Here is a 21,373-nt window from a genome sequence, read left to right as displayed (position 1 = left end):
ACAGGTGCCTGCCACAACACCTGGCTATTTTTTTTTTTTGGTTGCAGCCACCATTGTTTTGGCGGGCCCGGGCTGGATTCGAACCCACCACCTTAGGTGTATGTGACTGGTGCCTTAGCCACTTGAGCCACAGGCGCCGAGCCTTCAGTAGTTCTTTATTACTCACAAAATCCAACTCATCATTCAGGACCTTCTATGTTTTTGTTCTAGCATTTATCCTTAACCCACTCCACTCTTGCTTCTACCCTCACACTTTCTTGGGGCTTCATGTTTAGCAACCAGGTTCATGTTCAAGTCACCACCATGTTACTAAAGCCAGTAGATACAATTTAGTCTGCAGCATTTGATGTAGAGAACTGCTTTTTCCTACAAATATTTTTCCCCCTTGGCTTCTGTTACATTTCTTTTTCCTACTACAATAATGGCTGCTTTTTAGCCTCCTTTACTGTCTATCCTCTTGTATATGATCTTCAAATACAGTGGAACCTCTGTAAGTTGACAACCCCAGGGCCTGTAACTAACTGATCAACATAAGGAACTAGGCCTTCTGTACTGATACATACATGTGGTGCATGCCCAGTCTATGAAAATTAAGTCAACTTTAGAAGGTGGTCAATGTAGGTATATAGTCAGCTATGGAAGTTCTATTGTATTTGAGTTTCTCAGGGATCAATCCTAGTCCAGTTCTTCAGAATTCTGTTTTCTCCCTAGGCCATTTTTTCCCCCTTTCAATGGTAATAGACCATGTGTCTTCTCAGTGTCTTAACAGCCTGCTTACCATTTCTACTTCCTTATATAGGCACCTCAAATTCATCATGTCCTAAACTAAATTAATGATTATGCCTAATCTACCTCCACCTTTTTCTTCTGTAGTGTTACCCATTCTCAATGAATAGCACCACTATCTAGCAGTTTTCATGCCCATAAAAAAAGCATTCTTAGTGCTTTCCTTTCTCTAACTTCTCCATACCCAATCAATTATATATTCTGTCAGCTCCCCCTCCAGAATAAATCTTAATTCCATCCAGTTTATCATCACATTGCCATCCAATGTGTATTGCTGTATTTTTAATCCTTTCGCCACATACAGCCAGTGAGAGTGATACTTATTCTCTTGCCTACTTATTCAGCCTCATTTCATGTCTTTTTCCACCTTGCTCCCTGTAGTTTCATTATTAGCCTTTTCGTTCCTTAAATGTCATCCCTTTGTTCCCCCTTTTTATTTTATTACTCTGCAAGCTGAACTCTTTCTTTATCCCCCCTTCTAACTAACTCATATTTATCCTTTAGATCTCAGTTTAAATGACTTCCTTAACTCCATTTTCTGATTGCCTACCCGGGATGTCTAACCTTTTTTTTTGCTGCTGCAAATTGAAAGAATAAGAATTGCTCTAGGCCATTCATTAAATACATAAACACTAACAAAAGCTGATGAGCAAAGAAAGGTCTGTGCATACTTTTTGCTATATCCAATACCACAGATAAGCAAAACCAGGCCTCAAATAATAAGCATGTAGGCCATGAGCCACAGATTGGATACCTTTGCTTACATTTGCCTGATACACACTCTGGTGATACCTTGTAATTTTCCTTCTAAGCATTTATTATGGCATTTGTAATTATATGATTGTATGTGTTTCCCCAATCAGATTTCTTTTCATTTTTTTATTTTTTTGAAACAAGGCCTCACTTTGTTGCCTAGGATAGAGTGCAGTGTTGTTACCATTGCTCACAACATCAGATTCCTAGGGTTCAAGTATCCTCCTGCCTCAGCCTCCCAAGTAACTGGGACTACAGGCATGTAGCCACATTCAGTTGATTTTTCTGTTTTTTGTAGGGATAGGGACTCACTATGTTGCTCAGGCTGGTTCCAAGCGCCTGGCCTCAAGCTATCCTTTTGCCTCAGCCTCCCAAAGTGCTAAGATTACAGGTACGAGCCACTATGCCTGGCTTAGATTTTAAGGTTCAAAAGATCAGGGACCATATCTGTCTCATTCTCCAGTATAGTCCCCAGTATATAATTTGGTCCCTGGTACATAGTAGTAATTACTGCTCAAGAAACATTACACTATCTTATCTTATTCTCCTAGTACCTCAAAATGCTTATAGCTTTCAAGATGTGCAATATACTGTTACACCTCTCTGATTTTGCATTAGTAATCCTCTAAGCCTCGAATAATATTTCTCTTAATTTCACTCATCTATTAAGGCCTAACTTGAATACTACCTCCTCCATGAAGAATTTCCAGAATTCCACTCTTCTTTTACATTCACGTAATATAGCATTATTTCTTTGTAAGACTTATTTCATTTTGTTGTACTTAACAAGTGTTCTCATGTCTTTCTCCACTAAATGAGAGCTTCTTGAGAGTAAAAGAATATAGCTTATTTATATAGCTTATTTATATTTTTCATGGCATACAGTATGTTGTCATACAGTACGTGTTCAGTTAATGTTGAGGGGTAGGAAAGAGGATATATTCTGTATTATCTATCACCCAATCTCTAATTTCTCCTTGTCTTCCTGGGAGAGTACTCTTTCTCAGCCAGGTAGAAGTGTAGTCTTTTTATACCTAGGTCTTGAGTCCAGGGCCATTGATGGGAAAAGAGTTAAAAGCTCTGGACCTTTATAGTTGACTTATACATTCTTGTTATATACTCACTCCATGATAATTTATCATCTTGATTGGGGTGAGTCTTTATGTTCTCTGAAGCTAATGGGGATATGCGTTTGGTTTTCACCTCAGCAGTAAGGAATATTGTATCTAGTAGTATATGAACTCTTCCCATCTCCTACCTGTTGAGTGTGATTTTTTTTTGGGGGGGGGTGACTCTTATTTAGTGACTCTTGAATAGGATTCTGGTAGGGAAAGAGTATCTTTGAACCTCTAATTGTTTTTCTTTCTGTATCCTGTTTTCTCCCCACCAGCTAATATTACAGGTGCCCAATTCCCTCATCTTGTCTACTGTAGCACTTCATACTTAACCCTCTTTGTTGCAAAATTATCTTTTTTTCTGTGCCTTACTCATTAGCCTTAACCAAAATTCTCATTTCCTGAGTGTCTTATTCCCAGCTTGGTAACAAATTAATTCATATTATTTATTACTGGTAATTTAATTTGGGGGAATTGATAATCTTTTAAAAGATTATTCAGATTAATACAGAGGTGTTAAATATTAACCGTGATATTTTAGGCAATTAGGAATATTTTACCCAGATTCTTTTAATTCTTCCCTTTTTCTGCTTTATCTGTGCACAACACCAACCCTATTCTCTGGTTTTCCATACCAGGATGCATATAATAAGTGAGTTCACTATCACCTATTTTTATTTGCTCTGTTTAACCTGTCAATTACTTTTTCCATTTTGGCATTTTTCCCCTCCCTAGTTTCCATTATGATTTTCAAATTTAACTAACATATTTACTTGTATAGGTAACACATTCAACATCTATTAGAGAGTATACAGTGAAAAGACTCCTATTCACACTTTGTTCTCCAATTCCTTTTCCAGAGGTAGCTAATGTTTCTGTAATCTTGGGTAGTATTCTAGAGATATTTTAGGATATGTAAATAAATATATTTGCCATTATGATTTACTGTCCATGGTGTGATAGCACTGTAGAGTCTAAGCCTTGGAGACAGATTTCTCTTAGGGTTCCCCCAAGCTTGTGCAGTTTTGGGTATTGGAAATATGGTCATGTGGCCGTATTTTTATTTTTGCCACTTTTTTCAGAGAAGACACATGTAGATTGTTTTGAATTCCTTATAAATTCCTTTTTTCCTCTCTAGGAGTCAAAGGTAAACAACGAGAAGTCCCGTACTAAGAGCCCTAAGCCTGCCGAAAGCCCCCAGGCAGCTACTAAGCAGTTGGATCAGCCCACTGCTGCTTATGAGTATTATGACGCTGGCAATCACTGGTGCAAAGACTGTAATACCATCTGTGGGACCATGTTTGACTTCTTCACTCATATGCACAATAAGAAGCACACACAGGTAGGTGTCCTGCTCTCTGTTATTTCTACTCTCATCCTCATTCCCCTCAAACTTCTATATCCCCATCTGCATTACAAAGCTGGAAAATGAAATATTCTCATATGGGAAGGAGCCCCAATCTGAAGAGCGAAGAATTACCAACAAAGGAGACACCGTCCCTAGGTCTCAGTCCAGGGGATCTGCCTGTAACTAAACATCATGATAAGTGTAAGTGAGGCTTCTGCCTCTTTTGATTCCTTGAGTACCTGATTTTTTGTTTCATTTTATCTTTCTAGTACTTGCTCTAACATGTGTTTACCTTTTCCACAGGTGATTTCCGTTTAAACAGTTGGCAGAGAGGGTGGGGGTGGGTAACTGGGGCTTCTGGTCCCCTGGTCTTATGTGTGGGAGAAAAAAAGAGAGAAAAGTGGGTCATTGAGTTTTTAGTGCTGTTGTGTGAGCACCTCTGCCTCTTACAAATAGACACTGGATCCCTACAACAGACCTTGGGCTTCAAAGACCCAGAGTGAGGCCAAGCAAGATGCTATAAAGCGCACTGACAAGATAACTGTTCCAGCGAAAGGTATGTTTCCTCTATGCCCTCTTTGTGGTTTCCCTATGTTCTACCAAGGAAGAGGTGTCCCTAAACTAAGGTGCTAGGAAGCAGCATAGTGTGGGACATAGCCATTTCTTTTAACAAACCTATAAGAATACCTTCTTTTTTTCTTTTTCTTTCTTTTTTTTTTTTTTTTTTTTTTTGAGACAGAGTTCTATTATGTCACCCTTGGTAGAGTGCTGTGGTGTCACAGCTCACAGAAACCTCCAACTCTTAGGCTGAAGCAATTCTTTTGCCTCAGCCTTCCAAGTAGCTGGGACTATAGGTGCCCGCCACCACCCAGCTATTTTTTTTTGTTGTAGTTGTCATTGTTGTTTGGCAGGCCTGGGCCAGGTTTGAACCCACCAGCCACAGTGTATGTGGCCAGTGCCCTAGCTGTTGAGCTACAAATGCCAAGCCAAGAATGCCTTGTGTAAAACAATACATGGGGTCCTGAAGTTATAAAGAGATCTATAAGACAATGATCTCTACCCATATGATCAAAAATAAGACAGATTTTAAACATACATTCTTAAAACTGTAATACCCTTGGTTTACACACCAAAATCTTATTTACTTAAAGTCTAGGTTAAAAAAGGACATTGAGAGATGCAGAATTTAACTGCTTTTCAACTAAGAAGTATAAAATATTTTGAGTCATTGTTAAAGGATAATTTCCATTTAAACAGCTGGGAAGTAGAAAGTTTCTTTGTCTTTAAACTTTGCAAGTTCTTAACTTTCATAAGTAGCCAGAGTTGCTGCTATGTCCTTTTGATTATTATTTTTTTCTGGAGACAGAGTGTCACTTTGTCCCTCTCGGTAGAGTACCATGGCGTCATAGCTTATAGCAACCTCAAACTCTTGGGCTCAAGCAATTCTCTTGTTGCAGCCTCCCGAGTTGCTGGGACTGCAGGCACCCGCCCCAACACCCAGCTATTTTTAGAAACGGGATCTTACTTTTACTCAGGCTGGTCTCAAACCTGTGAGCTTGGGCAATCCACCTGCCTCAGCCTCCCAGAGTGCTAGGATTACAGGTGTGAGCCACTGCATATGGCCATATCTTTTTTGATTTATATAGATTTCCTGAGAAATTATCAACATGAGAGATCCTTATATAAATGGTAATGGTAGTGGTCTGTTCAGGAGTATAATTTTTAAATCTCCTAAGATGCTTTGTACTAATTAGAGTTTGAGGAGAATCAGCAACAGGAATAGATCTAACAAGAAACTTGTGAATTAACTAGTAAGTGTTCCCAAGAGGAGAAAGAATAGAGGTCTAGAGTTCAAGCCTTAGATTGAGAAAACTATACTAATGTGATTCACCTAACTGCTACTCTGACTTCAAAGGGGGTAAGGTCCTAAATACTGTAACCATTTTATTGCAGAGGGGTGATGGGATTTCCTTTAGTTGCTGTTACTCTAGATGGAAACAGCTTATTGCTTTGACTTTTTTTTACTTCTTCTAGGCTCTGAGTTTCTGATTCCTATCACTGGATTTTACTGCCAGCTCTGTGAGGAATTTTTGGGGGATCCAATTTCTGGGGAGCAACACGTGAAGGGTCACCAACATAATGAGAAATATAAGGTTGGTCTTTATAGTAGTCTGTGGAATTTCCACTTTCCTGCAGTAATTCTTTTGACTTTGTCGAACAACTTCAGAGCCAGAAAAAGTCATTGACACTTCCAATCTTATATAACCATGAGGAAGTTCTCCTCAGTCCTAATGAGAGATACTGAACTGATAGAACCACCTATATCCTTGAGGAAGATTATGCTAGAAATTTCTACTACGTGTACTCTTAATAGTGGTGGGCCAAGGTTTTTTCTCTTATAGTATGTTGACCCGTTGTTGAGCCTTTATATTTTCTCTTCCTAGAAATATGTGGATGAAAACCCATTATATGAGGAGCGGCGGAATCTGGACCGTCAAGCTGGCTTGGCTGTGGTCCTAGAGACAGAACGGCGACGGCAGAGTGAGCTAAAGCGCAAACTTAGTGAGAAACCAAAGGAGGAGAAGAAAGAAAAAAAGGCAAAGGTCATGAAAGAAATAAAGGTGGATGACAAGGTCTCTGATGAATTAGAAGACCAACTCTCTGAGGGTAGGAATTCCCCTGAAAAAGTCGAAAATAAAAGGAACATTATCAAACTTCAATTAAAAGAAGAGGTAAAGAAGGAATCACCAACTTCATCTTCTTTTGGGAAATTCAGCTGGAAGAAGCCAGAAAAAGAAGAGGAAAAAAGTTCGGTGGTGGCCCCAAGTATCCCTAAAGAAGAGATCATGGAAAGCAGTAAAGACAAAGAGGATGGCAAAGCTGAAGCTGGAAAGGCAAAACCCATCAAGATCAAGCTCTCCGGGAAAACTGTTGTTGCGCATACCAACCCTTGGATGCCTGTTGTAACAACTTCAACACAGACTAAGATCCGACCTAACCTGCCTATTCCATCCACAGTACTCCGCAAGTCAGGTTCAGCCACAGTGAGCAAACCAGCTCCTCTTAACACCTTTCTGTCCATCAAATCCTCTGGAACAACTGCTAAACCTCTGCCAGTGGTTAAAGAGTCTTCAGCTGATCTTCTCTTACCTCCAGACATCATCTCTAAAGCATTTGGAGGGGAAGAGGTAATTCTGAAAGGGTCTCCAGATGAAAAAATGGTGCTGGCTGAAAAAAATGAGCCATCCCATATACCAGAGCCAATGCTACCACCTCCCCCACCCCCAGCTATACCTCATCCAGCTGCCCCATCTGCTGCACAAGCAAATGTTGTCTTGACTCCAGTAAAATCAAATCCAGTTGTATCTCAGACTCTCAGCCCTGGATTCCAGGGTCCTACCATTTTGAACCCAGTGTTGCCTGCAGCCATCATGGCTTCAGCACATCCAGCTCCCATTCCTTCTGATGAGACAGCTCCTGGGGTGAGTGAGAGTGACCGGGACCAGACCCTGTTCTCTGTGTTAGTACGTCCTCCGCCACCCCTCTCAAGTGTGTTCAGTGAACAAGCAAAAAAATTGGAGAAGCGAAATTCATGCTTAGCCACAGCCAATGCTAAGGACCTATATGACATATTCTATAGTAGTGGTGGAAAGGGGGCCCCTGAGACTAAGCTGAGTGGTGGTCTGTTGGCCAACGGGGAAAACAGCAGCCTCTCTAAACCTGAAAGTTTAGACAACTCTTCGACTTCTACTTTGAACAGCAGTGCATCCCAAGAGAAGTCTCAAGATAGTGGTTTGGCTACTGCTTCTATAGTCAACAACTCTGAAAAGCCCATTGCAAAAACTCTGGTGCCCCTAGGGAAGTGGTCAGTGGTAGAACATATAGACCCAAAAAGCAGAGGCAGCAGCTATGGCTTCTTACAGCCTCTGACAAGGTTATGTCAAAGCAGACCTTATGAAACTCTTACCCCAAAGACAGATACTTTGGCTATGTGGACTTCTAGTTCTTTCCAGAATGACACTAATAGGGATATATCTCCAGAGGAGAAAACTGACCTTGACCTAGGAGAGCCAGGGCCACCTGGTGTAGAAGCAACCCGTCAGCTCTTAGATATACACTGCTATACCAAGAAATCTAAGAAGTTAGTAGAAATCCACCTCATTGAATCTGGTAACCAGCATAAAGAAAGCCAAGAGCTTCAATATTCTGAGGATTTTAGAGAAAGTGAGGTAGACCCACACAGTGAACTAAAAGGAAGGGTAGCAAAACTCTCTGAGGGGGTTATTGAAGAGGGAGCCAGGATCAACACTGGGCCACACAGCATAGAAAATTCTAATCTAAACCATGGGAACAGGTACATGTGGGAAGGAGAAGTAGAACAGCCTAAGTTGCTAATGATTGACAAGGAGGCTGAACAGTCCAAGAAATTGATAACAGGAAGTGAAACTACAAGTAAAGTAGCGATTGAATTGAGTGCACAGGCTCTCTCTTCCACAAAGACAAAACTAGACTCATATCCATCAGAAGCTAGGGCATTACTCTTGAACCCACAAGATATACCTATGAAAATTTCTCCAGAATTGCATCTTCAGACCCCAGTCAGATCTACTGTGTGTTTAACAGATAGTTCACAGGAACAAAGAGTTTCAGCTGGTAGTGAGGAATGCTTAGAAAATTCAGCTCCAGAACCAGCATCTAGAACTTCTAGGTACAGAAGCCTCCAACTCAAGAGAGAAAGATCAAAAGACTTTCAAGGTCAAAAGATCTATGAGCTGACTGTTTGGGATGAGAACAGTAAGAAGCCAAAGACCTGGGAGAGCCCAGAGAAACCAGAAGTAGAAGCTCTGGAGCTACAAGACGTCCATCCAGAATTAACAGTGACAATAGAAAGCAAGGCCTTAGAAGACTTCAAAGCTACAGACTTAAAGGTAGAGGAGCTTGCCACCCTGGATAATCTGAGGAATATGCATGTTGATATCTGTAATACTCAGGTAGATCCAGCACATAGATCACCAGCCACCCTGTCTCAGAAAGTATGTGAAGAAAATTCTGTATCACCTCTAGAGTGTAATCCCTCTATTTGCACTGATTTTGAATCAATCCCATCTTTTTCTGGTTTTCCATTAGATTCTCCCAAAACCTTGGTGCTTAACTTTGAGACGGAGAGTGAACAAAACTCATCTAATCCAAGAAGTAGAATCACTTCTAATATTTCGAAAACTGAATTTCCTCTAGAAAATATTGACCGTGGCTTGGGGGCCCTAGAGGGAATGCATCAGGCCCTTGACCTGTTAGCAGGAGGAATGATGCCTGAGGAAGTAGAAGAAACTTGCCAATTAGAGAAACAAGAGTCACTCAGATTGGAATCAGAAACAGTTAATCCTGCAGGCCTCGGGCCATCTCCTTGCCTTCCAGACCTTGTTGACTTTGTAACACGGACTTCTGGGGTTCAGAAAGAAAAACTGTGTTCTCTACTCTCTGAGCCAGGTGACCCTCCTAAGTATAGTTCCCTGGAGATGGGCCCACTACCACTAGAAATACCTGATGCATCCATCACAGACACAGCACTTCCTCAAGTAGATGAGGACAATGGCAACACTTTGAATTTTGTAAAAAATTCAGCTTCACAGTCTTCTCCAAGGGAACAGGTAGTTGGAGGCAATATGGTCCCTGAGGAAATGGTTGAACGAGAAGCTACAATTGATGCCATCCAGGACCACACAGAATCCAGTGTTTACAAGCAAGAATAAATACCCAGAGTTATTTGTGGATGAATTTAATTGGCTTCTAGAAATCAGACACCCAGATGATTCAGGACTAGTTTACTATCTCACCTGGAATCTACACCAAGAGATGCAGTCAGCTACAGTACATGTTTGTGGAAACTAAAAAATTTACCTCCTTTTTTCCTTTCCCTTTAAGATACCAGACAAATCAATCATAACTTCTATACATATCTGTAAAAAGTGTTTTCTGTTCATTTTTTTGTTTGTTTTGGCCAATTTTGTCATTAAAATCAAATGTCTATTTGCCTCACCTCATAGTGTGCTCCAATTGTATTTTGGCTTTGACTCTGCCATTTCTGGAATGTGGGGGAGGAGGGAGGGAGAGAAGACTTCTCCAATTGCTGTGTTGTATTCCTACCCAATTTCCTGGGCAGCTGATGGATCTCTGGAGAAACACCAGAGAGCTTACTGAAGTGGAAAACTTGAAAGAAGAATTGTTCATCTTTAGGCTTTCATTTGGATGCCTTAACATTGTTTGAAATGTATCATTAGTAATTGTTTTGTTACTGGCTACTCCCCTTATTGGCATGTCAACTCCTGTATGTACCTCCCTTACTCTGTTGCCTTTGCTTGAGATGGTCCTGCTAACTCACAGACCTGTATGGAAATGGCTCAGTAAACATGGAAGAAAACCTGGCAGGCTCACTTTTGGAAGACGACAAATCGGTAAGGCTTAATATTCGTGGCTCAGTTTTGGAAGCAGATATACTTTTGGGGATCACTTTTTTTTTTAAATGGCCTTTTTCATTGTATTGTGATTCCTTAATACTTTGTACTAAATTGTGTTAAATTGTTCAGTGGCCATTTCTGTACTGAAGAGGTAGAATCTCAAATTTGTCTTGGGATCGGACTCATTCCTTGTTCCACAAACCTACTGTATCTTTACCTCCTTCCCTGAGTTATGTCCACCATAGTGTGATGTTTTGAGTTGTACATTTTGTTAAAAAGATTAAAGAATTTATGAGTTGTCTTGGGCAAGTTTAACTTTATTTTTCATGTGTTAATTACTTGGAATAAATGCATTAATCTCATGTTTCTTTCTGGATTTTTGTTTTGAAACCACACACGTTTGAACTCCAAAGGAAAACTAGAATAATGAACCCTGGCTGCCTTACTGTCAACCCACACCCTTTCTTTCACTTGTTAGAGCTACTTTCTTCATGCCAGAATGTTAAATTATATAGTCTATGCCTCAGTGCTGCCAGGATGGGTAGTGAGTAGTCAGCTGGTCTGATATTGGCATTATCCAATTCAAAGCTTTTTATATATCCTTGTGTTGACTTTCCCAAGGATCTTCTGGGAAGTAAGATCCCCTAGGACAATCAGGTTCTTGTTAAAGGTGCTCTTGGGAACCAGAGAACTCAGTCCTCAGATTTTCTAATCTCTGTCCCAGAGTCCTATTCTCCTCCTGCTTCTCAGGGATGATGTGAAATTGCTGGTCATTTTTTCCTAAGATTTTTTTTTTCTGTTTTTTTTTTTTGTGTGCAGAACTGTAGAGTCCTTAGGTTGAGCTTGGGAGGTTATTTAATTTTAGAACCTTGACTAATTTCAGTTTGGAAGTTATTTTGGCCTTTCTTCATCATATTGGGGAAAGGGCACAGATTTGAGCTAGATCCTTGAATATACCTCAGCCATTTGCTTTGCCATGATTTGAGACAAGTACTTCTGTGTTGCAGGGTTGTTTCATTTTTATGTTTTGTTTTGTTTTTTTAGACAGAGCCTCAAGCTATCTCCCTGGGGTAGAGTGCCATGGCATCACAGCTCACAGCAACCTCCAACTCCTGGGCTCAAGCGAGTCTCCTACCTCAGCCTCCCAAGTAGCTGGGACTACAGGCGCCCACCACAACGCCTGGCCATTTTTTGGTTGCAGCCATCATCGTTGTTTGGCGGCCTGGGCTGGGGATTCAAACCCGCCACCTTAGGTGTATGTGGCTGGCACCTTAGCCGCTTGAGCCACAGGTGCCGAGCCCATTTTTATGTTTTTAAAATGAGATCATCATCTCCATCTTAGCACCAAATATGTACAGTGCTAGGCCATCCTGCCTGTGTAATCTTTCTAGGCCTGTTTTTTGGTGTGGTTTTTTTTTTGTTCTTTTTTTTTCTGAAGCCTAAATCCAGTGAACTTTTCTGGCTTAGAAATGATAGATTAGCTCAAAAAGCACCTTTTAGTAAAGTTTAAACCCAGGTGAGCTGAGCTTCAGAGAGATTTGTTTTCCCAGAGAAATTCTCCTTTCCCATTTTTGTAGGTTATCTACAGGAATTCAGTAAAAATAAGAATTTTACGTGCCAATTTATGCTGATTGTCAGGCCTATTCACTTATAAATTCACCTCTCTTTGGGGAGAGACAGGTGGCTTTAGGGAAGAGTGGAGAAATTTGATCATACCCAGGTCCTAATTCTAATGTCACTTCCTCTCAGAGTCATAATCTTACTGTCTAGGTTAGGCAGGGTCGAGGGGGCTGACAAGAGAGGGGCAGCGTCTAGGAAGGGCAGAACTAATACAAGTAGCTGGGGCTGGAGTACTTTGGGCCTAAGCTTTGGTAGCAGCTCTTGTGCTCAGTGGATAACTTCAAGATTTACACCAAATGCATCTACCAATCTGGGGATTTTTCTGGATTAATGCTCACTTCTAAGAGATGAAGGAATGGCATTCTTCTTATCTTCCTTGAACCAGCAGAGGAAGAGTTTTTAGGATTCTGCAGTATAGACAGGCAGTGTTGTTAGCTTCTTTCCCTTTAATCAACAAGATCTAGCTTTGGAGCCCATCAAGAAAGGGCAGAACTCTAACCCATAGCTAGTGCCTAGAGTTAGAGCATATTCATTCACTTTATTCACTGTAACCCAGTACTAAATAAGTGTTCAACTTGTAAGACACAAGCATGTAAGCAGTGGGCTCTGATCTTTATATGTGGCTTGTGTTACAACTTTCGAATTTATACAAACATCAGGACAATTTTTTTTTTTTTTTAGAGACAGTCTCACTTTGTTGCCCTCAGTAGAGTGCCCTGTGAGTGCCCGTCACAGCTCATAGCAACCTCCCAACTCCTGGGCTCAGGCGATTCTCTTGCCTCAGCCCCCCGAGTAGCTGGGACCACAGGCACCCACCACAATCCCTGGCTATTTTTTGTTGCAGTTTGGCTGGACCCGGGCTCTAGCCCACCACCCTTGGTATATGGGGCCAGCACCCTACTCGCTGAGCCACAGGAGCCGCCCCAAGACAAATTTTTATTGGACTCCTTCAACTGTGAAAACAAATTATCAGCAGTTAGATTTGAATTTGGGCAAACACCTAAATTTATTTACCTTGTAGAAATAAGCCCCTAAAAATTCCATTCAGCTTTGTGAATGAATGCCTCCTTATTTATAAGCATCATTCTGTTCACAGCTGTTCACAGGGCACATAATTTGTTTCTGCTGATACTTGCTGAATAATATAGTTGAGTGTTCCCACTTTACCCCAAGCCACTTCATCTCTCTAAAAAGTCAAAAAGTTAATGTTAACTACGCCAGAATATGAGTCCATAATTTATCAGACTACCAGGTTTGGGGACTAAGGAAGAATGGGGTAGCAGGTAGGGTAGATACAGGCATCCCATAGGGATATTAAGTATATTTTTTAAAAATTGAGGGTAAGTTTCAAGAGGAGGTAACCTACGCAGAAGTAAGAGGAGTGGTTTTTAAAAATATATGTGTACATTCCTAAACTTTGGTTCTCCTTACCTCAACAAAGCTTACCTACCAAGCCCAGGATGAGAACCTAAGCAAAGTATTCATTTTTTAACCATTTATGTGAGAGCATGAACAAATGAGAATAGTTTGGGAATGTGAGCACATTTCATGTTTATTTAGAATTTTGTTTTACAGTAATGTTTATGTAATTTTTTTAAAACTATGTAATAACAGTATTTATTGATATACCAAGGAAATCAGAGTTTATAATCAAAATCTTTTCTTAAAAAAATTGCATCTCTCCTGATTTGCCCTCGAGCCATATAAATTTTCAGAAAAAAACATAAATATGTATATTTATGTTGTAGCACTTAACATAGTTGTAATTCTACATGTATGTTTCTTTGATGAATATGTTTCCCCTACCTTTTCCCAATTACATTATAAACTCTCCAAAACAAGAAGTTTGTCTTTACTTACTGTTTTTTTTTTAATCATTGTATTCATGGTGCAATTGCCTAGCACATAGATGGTGCACAATAAAAAATTTCTTGAAAGAATTAATGTGGTAGTATCAGCTGTTTTTATTAACTGATTTTTGTTACTTAGTAATTTATAAATAGATAAATACTGTAAATTGCTGATTGTATTTGCTGGGTGCTTAGCACTGCTGAAGCTCACTGTCTTCTCCGTTCTGTCCTGAGTCTTTGCATACAAATCACTATCAATAGCAGTGAGTGCCCATGAAAGCAGCTGCTGTTTCCCTCATTTCCACAGCATTTTGGAATAGTGATGCTAGGCTAGAAGGGGAATACACTACTCCTGCAGCTCCTAGAAGAGGAACTGAGGATGGGAAAGAACATAAACTAACTTTAGAGGTAGCAGAGAAAGGTTTGGGGGCTGTAATTTTAGGTGGCTCTCTTTTTCCTTCCAGCTAGATTCCATAAGCATGTTGAAGTCAGTTCATCCCCAGATCTCTCTCATTTCACTAAAGGAGTAATTCGGTACTTTATGGCCCCAAATTTTCTTACCATTTCATCAAAACTAAATTGTAACCAAAAAAGTTTGCCTTTGGAAGAGGGAGGAGGGATGGTTTTACTTATTTGTATCTCCTGTTTTGTTTCAACATTCTGACCATGAAAATGCATTTTCTAGAAAAAACTTTTTTTATGCATAAAATGTACACATGCATACACATATACAATATGTAATGTTTTTATCATTAAGGGTCATCTGGTATTGTGTATAGGCTGTATACTTTTATGTATTAAAAAATAATGTTTTTTTTTAAGTTGTGTATCTTATGCTCAGTGCATCCCTGTCTTCTTTCATCTGTTTTTCATCATTTTAAGAAAGTCTTGGTCCTTTTTCCTCAAGACTACCTAAATTCCTCTCTTCCCATCAATGCTGGGCAACATAGCTTCTTCAAGAATCTGTTACCATTATTTCCTCCTCTTTCTCTTTCACTTCCCCTTCTCTTGCCCCACCTCCATTGAGCTGATTGTGCATATCCACTAATGTTGTATAAACACTTCTACATAAAGCGGCATAAATCAAGATACCTGTCTTCACAAAGCTTAATTTAATGCAGTTACAGAAAAGACATCACATAGTGTTTGCTATATGCAAAAGAACAGAAAATAACTCAGATATCTAAATGTCATGATTTAAAACTTTTCAGGCTTTTGTTCATTCTATTTGCCGAAGATCAAGCAAGAAAAGAGTTTTTAGGAAATAAGGGAAGTGAGTATGTTTAAGAGAAGTGAATTAACAGGATGAAAATAGAGGCTAAATTAACGTAATGGGAAAACGAAAGGTAGAGGATGTGGAGAAAAGATAGCAAAGAGATAAAATCAACCATGTTGAGGTATTATTTTCTTTTCATTTCTCTGATATTCTGCCCCTATTAAGGTTTCATCCAGCCTTCCTGTAGCTCACCTACATAAAGATGATTATGATCACATTGTTATTAACTCTCACCTACTTGTTTTTCTTTCTTTTCAGGGGCAATTCCGGAAGTCTTCAGATTTCCAAAAGGAAGGAATACAGCAGACATTTCTGGCCCAGGGAGCAAGGCATAGAAGCCACAGAGACCATGGGAATAATGAACGCCCCTGTGGCCAGTAGGCAATCATTTCAAGGGTCTGACTTCCAGAAGGTGGGTATGGCTGTCAGGAGTTGAATGGGTTGTCATTTTAGCTGCTAGGAAATGGTAAGTGAATGGGGGAAAAAAATATATATATATAATATATATACACACATATATAAATATGCACACACACAACAGTAGAAGAGGAACAAGATGAGAATGGACATGGAAGGTATGTTTTTTATGTGTGTGCGTGTTTTTGTTTTTGTTTTTGAGACAGAGTCTCACTTCTGTTGCCCTCGGTAGAGTGCCATGGTGTTATAGCTCACAGCAACCTCAAACTCTTGGGCTCAAGAGATCCTCTTGCCTTAGCCTCCCAAGTAGCTGACACTACAGATGTCCATCACTATGCCTGGCTAGTTTTTTCTGTTTTTAGTAGAGACAGGGTCTTACTCTTGCTCAGGCCAGTCTCGAACTCCTCAGCTCACACAGTCTATCCGCCTCAGCCTCCCGGAGTACTAGGTGCTAAGATTTTAGGAGTGAGCCACCATGCCTGGCTAAGGGAATATATTTTAGAGTTGGCATTTCTTACCTCATTTGGCAATGAATAAATTACCTCCTAAATTTCCATTTTTCATTTTGTGCTATGGTATTTATGTAAAAACTATTGAGTTTAGGTCTTTTTGTTCTTTCTGGGCCCCGGACCCCAGGGTCCCCATCAAGTAGAACGTCTCCTATCTCAGTTTCAGCCTCCTTTACTGGTCTATACAAGAACAAAATAAAATTGAGTATGTCCTTAGAGGAATAGGGTACATGTAGGCAAAGGAGGCTCAATGAGGGGGATAATCACAAAGAAGGTATTTGAAAAATCCAGGGTATTTGAAAAGGAGGTATTTGGAAAAAATACCAGACAACTACCTGTCAGTTTCTACTGAGTCTTATTGTTTCTCCTATAATATTGAAACTTCTGGAACCCTGGAGCAGGAAAGTATTATTTCAAAACACCAAGGAAACCCCTTATTACTTTCTGATCATCTAAAATGCCAATAGATACTTCTTTTACTCTTCTTTGTACTTTGGGACTGTGTGCTCCAGAACACAGTAGGAATGAGAACCAGAACCCAGCAAAATTTTGTTGACCTTTACCTTTAAGTCCCATCAATTCTGAGATTTATTTAATTCTAAGCTGCCTCAGGTCCAGATTTACCCAGAAAACTGTAAAATCTGTTTTGGTTTTGATTTATAAACCCGGATCCTTTTAGAGTTCTGGAGGTCTAATTTACTGGCTCAATAAATTTATAATATATAACCAAAGTCATCAGTGGAAAAAAAGAAGTCAGTAAAGGGTAAAAAGTACTTTAGAGCCTCTTCCTGCTGTGATTATATCAGGAAGAACTCCTTTTTTTTTGTTTTTGAGACTGTCTCATTATGTCGCCTTCAGTAGAGTGTGGTGGCATCACAGCTCACAGCAACCTCAAACTCTTCTGCTTAAGTGATTCTCTTGCCTCAGCCTCCCAAGTAGCTGAGACTACAGACACCCACCACAATGCCTGGCTGTTTTTTGTTGCAGTTGTCATTGTTTAGCTGGCCTAGGCCGAACTCCAAACCCCCAGCCTATGTGGCTGGCGCTATAACCACTGTGCTATGGGCACCAAGCCAGGACTACTCATTTCTAATGCATAATGACCCATTGAATGAAGCATTGGGAAGCAGCCTGGTGCCAGGGCTGCCAACACTTTGTCACAACCACTTTCCCTTGTTCCAACCTAAGATCTGTTTCTCATCAACTATCACATTCCTTTGTTCAAGGAATTCCTTTGTTCAAGATATTGGTCACAAGCTTGTATACTGAACTATGACCCCCAGTCCTACCTTCATCCCCTGCTTTGCTGCTTAGACCTCAATTTTCCAATGGTGTGGGTGGGATGGGCAGAGGAAAAAGAACTTTTCTTAGAACACTTTGGACTTCTGTTAATTTGATATACTAGAGTTCACATATATTTTGAATGATGAAAGTTTAAGGTTCACTTTTTAATTGAAATATTATCTATAATGGCTCGGTGCCTGTGGCTCAAGCGGCTAAGGCGCCAACCACATACACCCAAGGTGGCAGGTTCGAATCCCCAGCCTGGGCCCGCCAAACAACAATGATGGCCGCAACCAAAAAATGGCCAGGCGTTGTGGCGGGCGCCTGTAGTCCCAGCTACTTGGGAGGCTGAGGCAGGAGACTCGCTTGAGCCCAGGAGTTGGAGGTTGCTGTGAGTTGTGATGCCATGGCACTCTACCCAGGGGGATAGCTTGAGGCTCCGTCTCAAAAAAAAAAAGAAAAAAAAATATTATCTATAATATTTCACATGACAAAGTTCACTATTTTAAAATGTACAGTTCTATGATTTTTAATATCTTCATTGTTGTACAGCCATCACAACTGTCTAATTCCAGAATATTTCACCTCCCCCCAAAACACATACCTATTAGCAGACATAAGTACTTCCTACTCCCAAGCTGCTGGCAATCACCAATCTCTTTTCTGCCTGTATGGATTTATCTATTTCTGAACATTTCATATATATGGAGTCTTATAATATGTGGTCTTTTGTGTCAGGCTTATTTCACTTAGCATAATATTCTCAAGGTTCATCTCTACTGTGTCATGTATCACTATTTCATTCATCCATCTAGTTGGTAACCATTTAGTTATTTCTACTTTGGAACTATTATGAATAATGCTTCTATGAATATTCATATACAAGTTTTTGTGTGCACATATGTTTTCACTTCTCTTGGATGTATACCTAGTAATAGAACTGCTGAGTCATATGATAACTATATTTAACTTTTTTAAAGTAAGTTTTTGTATTAAAGTATAATGTTCAGGGCAGTACCTGTGGCTTAGTGAGTAGGGTGCTGGGCCCGTATACCAAGGGTGGCGAGTTCAAACCTGGAACTGGCCAAACTGCAACAAAAAATAGCCAGGCATTGTGGTGGGCACCTATAGTCCCAGCTACTTGGGAGGCTGAGGTAAGAGAATCACCTAAGCTCAAGAGCTGGAGGTTGCTGTGAGCTGTGACGTCACCGCACTCTACGGAGGGAGATAAAGTGAGACTCTTTCTCTAAAAAAAAAAAGTATAATGTGCATATCAAAAAAGGACACACAAAAGAAAAAACACACATCACAACTATTAAGCTTAAAAGTTTTCACAAAATGAATATATCTGGATAACCAACGCTGAAATCAAAAAATAAAATAGGACCAACATCCTGGGAACCCCTTTTATACTCTCTTCCAGTCACTACTTCCCCAAAATGTAACCACTGCTCTGACTGCTATCTCAGGTACTTTTTTTTTCTTTTTTTTTTTTTGAGACGGAGCCTCAAGCTATCCCCCTGGGTAGAGTGCCATGGCATCACGCTCACAGCAACCTCCAACTCCTGGGCTCAAGCGAGTCTCCTGCCTCAGCCTCCCAAGTAGCTGGGACTACAGGCGCCCGCCACAGCACCTGGCCATTTTTTGGTTGCAGCCATCATTGTTGTTTGGCGGGCCTGGGCTGGGGATTCGAACCTGCCACCTTAGGTGTATGTGGCTGGCACCTTAGCCACTTGAGCCACAGGTGCCGAGCCATCTCAGGTACTTTTTAAATTAAAATTGAGGTGAAATTTACATCATAAAATATATGACATTTTAATTACCCCAGAATAAAACCATATACCACATACGAAGTTAGTCTCCATTCTCACCTTTGTGTGGCCCTTGGCAATCACCAGTCTGCTTCTTGTATCTATGGATTTGCCTATTTTGTATATTTCATATGTAACCTTCTATGTCTCTTCTTTTTAAGTTAGCATATATATATATATATATATATTTTTTTTTTTTTTTTTAAATGAGACAGAGTCTTGCTCTATTGCCAGGGCTAGAGTTCAATGGACTTGTTACAGCTTGCTGCACCTTCAACTCCTGGGCTCAAGTGATCCTCTTGCCTCAGTCTCCCATGTATCTGGGACTATAGGTGTATGCCACAACATGTGGCTAAATTTTTTTTCTATTTTTAGTAGACACAGAGTCTTGCTTTTACTTAGGCTGGTCTCAAACTCCTGACCTCAAGTGATCCTCCCCCATCGGCTTCCCAGAGTGCTAGGGCAGAGTGGTTCTCAACCTTCCTAATGCCGTGCCCCTTTAATACAGTTCCTCATATTGTGGTAACCCTCAACTATAAAATTATTTTCATTTGCTACTTCATAACTATAATTTTGCTACTGTTATGAACCGTAATGTAAATGTATGATATGCAGGATGGTCTTAGGCGACCCCTGTGAAAGAGTCTTTCAACCCCCAAAGGGGTCGAGACCAACAGGTTGAGAACTGCTGTGCATGAACCATCATGCTCAGTCAACTTAGATATTTTTATTGTATTGTTTTGTGACCTAACACGTAATCTATCTGGGGAATGTTTCATTTCCTTGAAAAGAATGTGTATTCTGCTGTCATTGAAAAAAGTATTTTGTGTGTGTTATTAGGGCTACTTGGTTTAGTGTTATTCAAGTCTTCTATTTCCTTATTGAACTTCTGTCTGGATGTTCTATTTATTATTGAAGTAGAGTGCTGGAGTCTCCAAAATTATCGTAGGACCTGCCTGCAGTCGGCCTTCCATATCCATGTATTCCACTTGTGTGGATTCAACCAAACATGGATCAAAAATATTTGGAAAAAATTAATAATACAAGGCCAGATGCCATGGCTTATGCCTATAAATCCAGCGCTTTAAGAAGCCAAGGCAGGAGGATTATTTGAAGCCAGGCATTTGACTCCAGCCTAGCTAACTAGTGGACTGAGCCCAGGAGTTCAGGACCAGCCTGGATGATATAACAAGACCCCATCTTGAAAACAGCAAGGTATATAATATGTATAGGCTATATGCAAATGGTATTTCATTTGATATAAGAGGCTTGAGCATCTTCAGAGTTTGGTATCTACAGGAGGTCCTAGAACCAATGATCTGCAGATACCAAAGGATGACTGATATGTAGATGTTCATAGTTGCTGTATCTTCCTGATGCATTGACCATTATATCAATATATAATGACTTTGTCTCTTGTAACAGTTTTTGATTTAAAGTCTATTTTGTCTGACGTTAGTATAGCCACACCTCAGCTCTCTTGTGGTCACCATTTCCATAGAACATCGTTTCATTCTTTCACTTTCAATCTATGTGTATCCTTGGATCTAAAGTGAGTCTCTTATACACAGCATATATATAGTTGAATTATATTTTTTTCTAATCCATTTTGTTGGTTTCTGTCCTCTAATTGGTGTCTTAGTCTGTTCAGGCTACTATAACAAAATACTTTGGACTAGATAACTTAAAAACAACAGAAATTTATTGTCCACAATTCTGAAGGCTGGGAAGTCCAAGATCAAGGCACTTATGGACTCAGGATCTTTTTTTTGTGTTATTGCAGTTTTTGGCCAGGGCCAGGTTTGACCCTGCCACCTCCGGTATATGGGGCTGGTGCCCTACTCCTTGAGCCACAGACACCACCCTGGACTCAGGATCTTATAAGTACCCCTTCATCATTGATGGAAGTCTTTTTGCTGTAACCTCATATCAAAGAAGGGGCAAACAAGTTCCCTTACTCTTCTTTTATAAGGGCATTAATCCTGTTCATGAGGACTCTGACCTCATGACCTCATCACCTCCTAAAGAGGTGATTGCATTGGGGATTAGGTTTCAAGAAGTGAGTTTGGGGCTCACACAAACATTCAGATGATTGTAATTGGTAAGTTTAATCCATTTACACTTAAAGTGATTTCTTTTTTTTTTTTTT

The 21,373-nt window shown here is 40.1% G+C and overlaps 1 protein-coding gene across 2 annotated transcripts in view; it reads left to right on the top strand.

Moving 5' to 3' along the window:
- The window catches only part of ZNF318 (zinc finger protein 318), a 40,423-nt gene extending 24,779 nt beyond the window's left edge, over positions 1-15,644 (top strand). The window contains exons 7-10 of one of the 2 annotated variants that reach the window (XM_003789335.3): positions 3,793-3,996; positions 4,459-4,558; positions 6,037-6,155; positions 6,447-10,776. In XM_003789335.3, the coding sequence (XP_003789383.1) occupies positions 3,793-3,996; positions 4,459-4,558; positions 6,037-6,155; positions 6,447-9,752 (3,729 nt within the window). In that variant the 3' untranslated portion in view covers positions 9,753-10,776. Of the gene's footprint in view, positions 1-3,792; positions 3,997-4,458; positions 4,559-6,036; positions 6,156-6,446; positions 10,777-15,461 lie in introns of those variants that run through there. The other variant, XM_023512891.1, reaches the window with a different exon arrangement.
- Positions 15,645-21,373: the final 5,729 nt, after the last annotated feature.

This window comes from Otolemur garnettii, unplaced genomic scaffold (assembly GCF_000181295.1).
Source record: "Otolemur garnettii isolate 467f Iridium unplaced genomic scaffold, OtoGar3 scaffold00031, whole genome shotgun sequence".
Taxonomy (NCBI): domain Eukaryota; kingdom Metazoa; phylum Chordata; class Mammalia; order Primates; family Galagidae; genus Otolemur; species Otolemur garnettii.
This window is presented reverse-complemented; position numbering and strand designations above follow the sequence as displayed.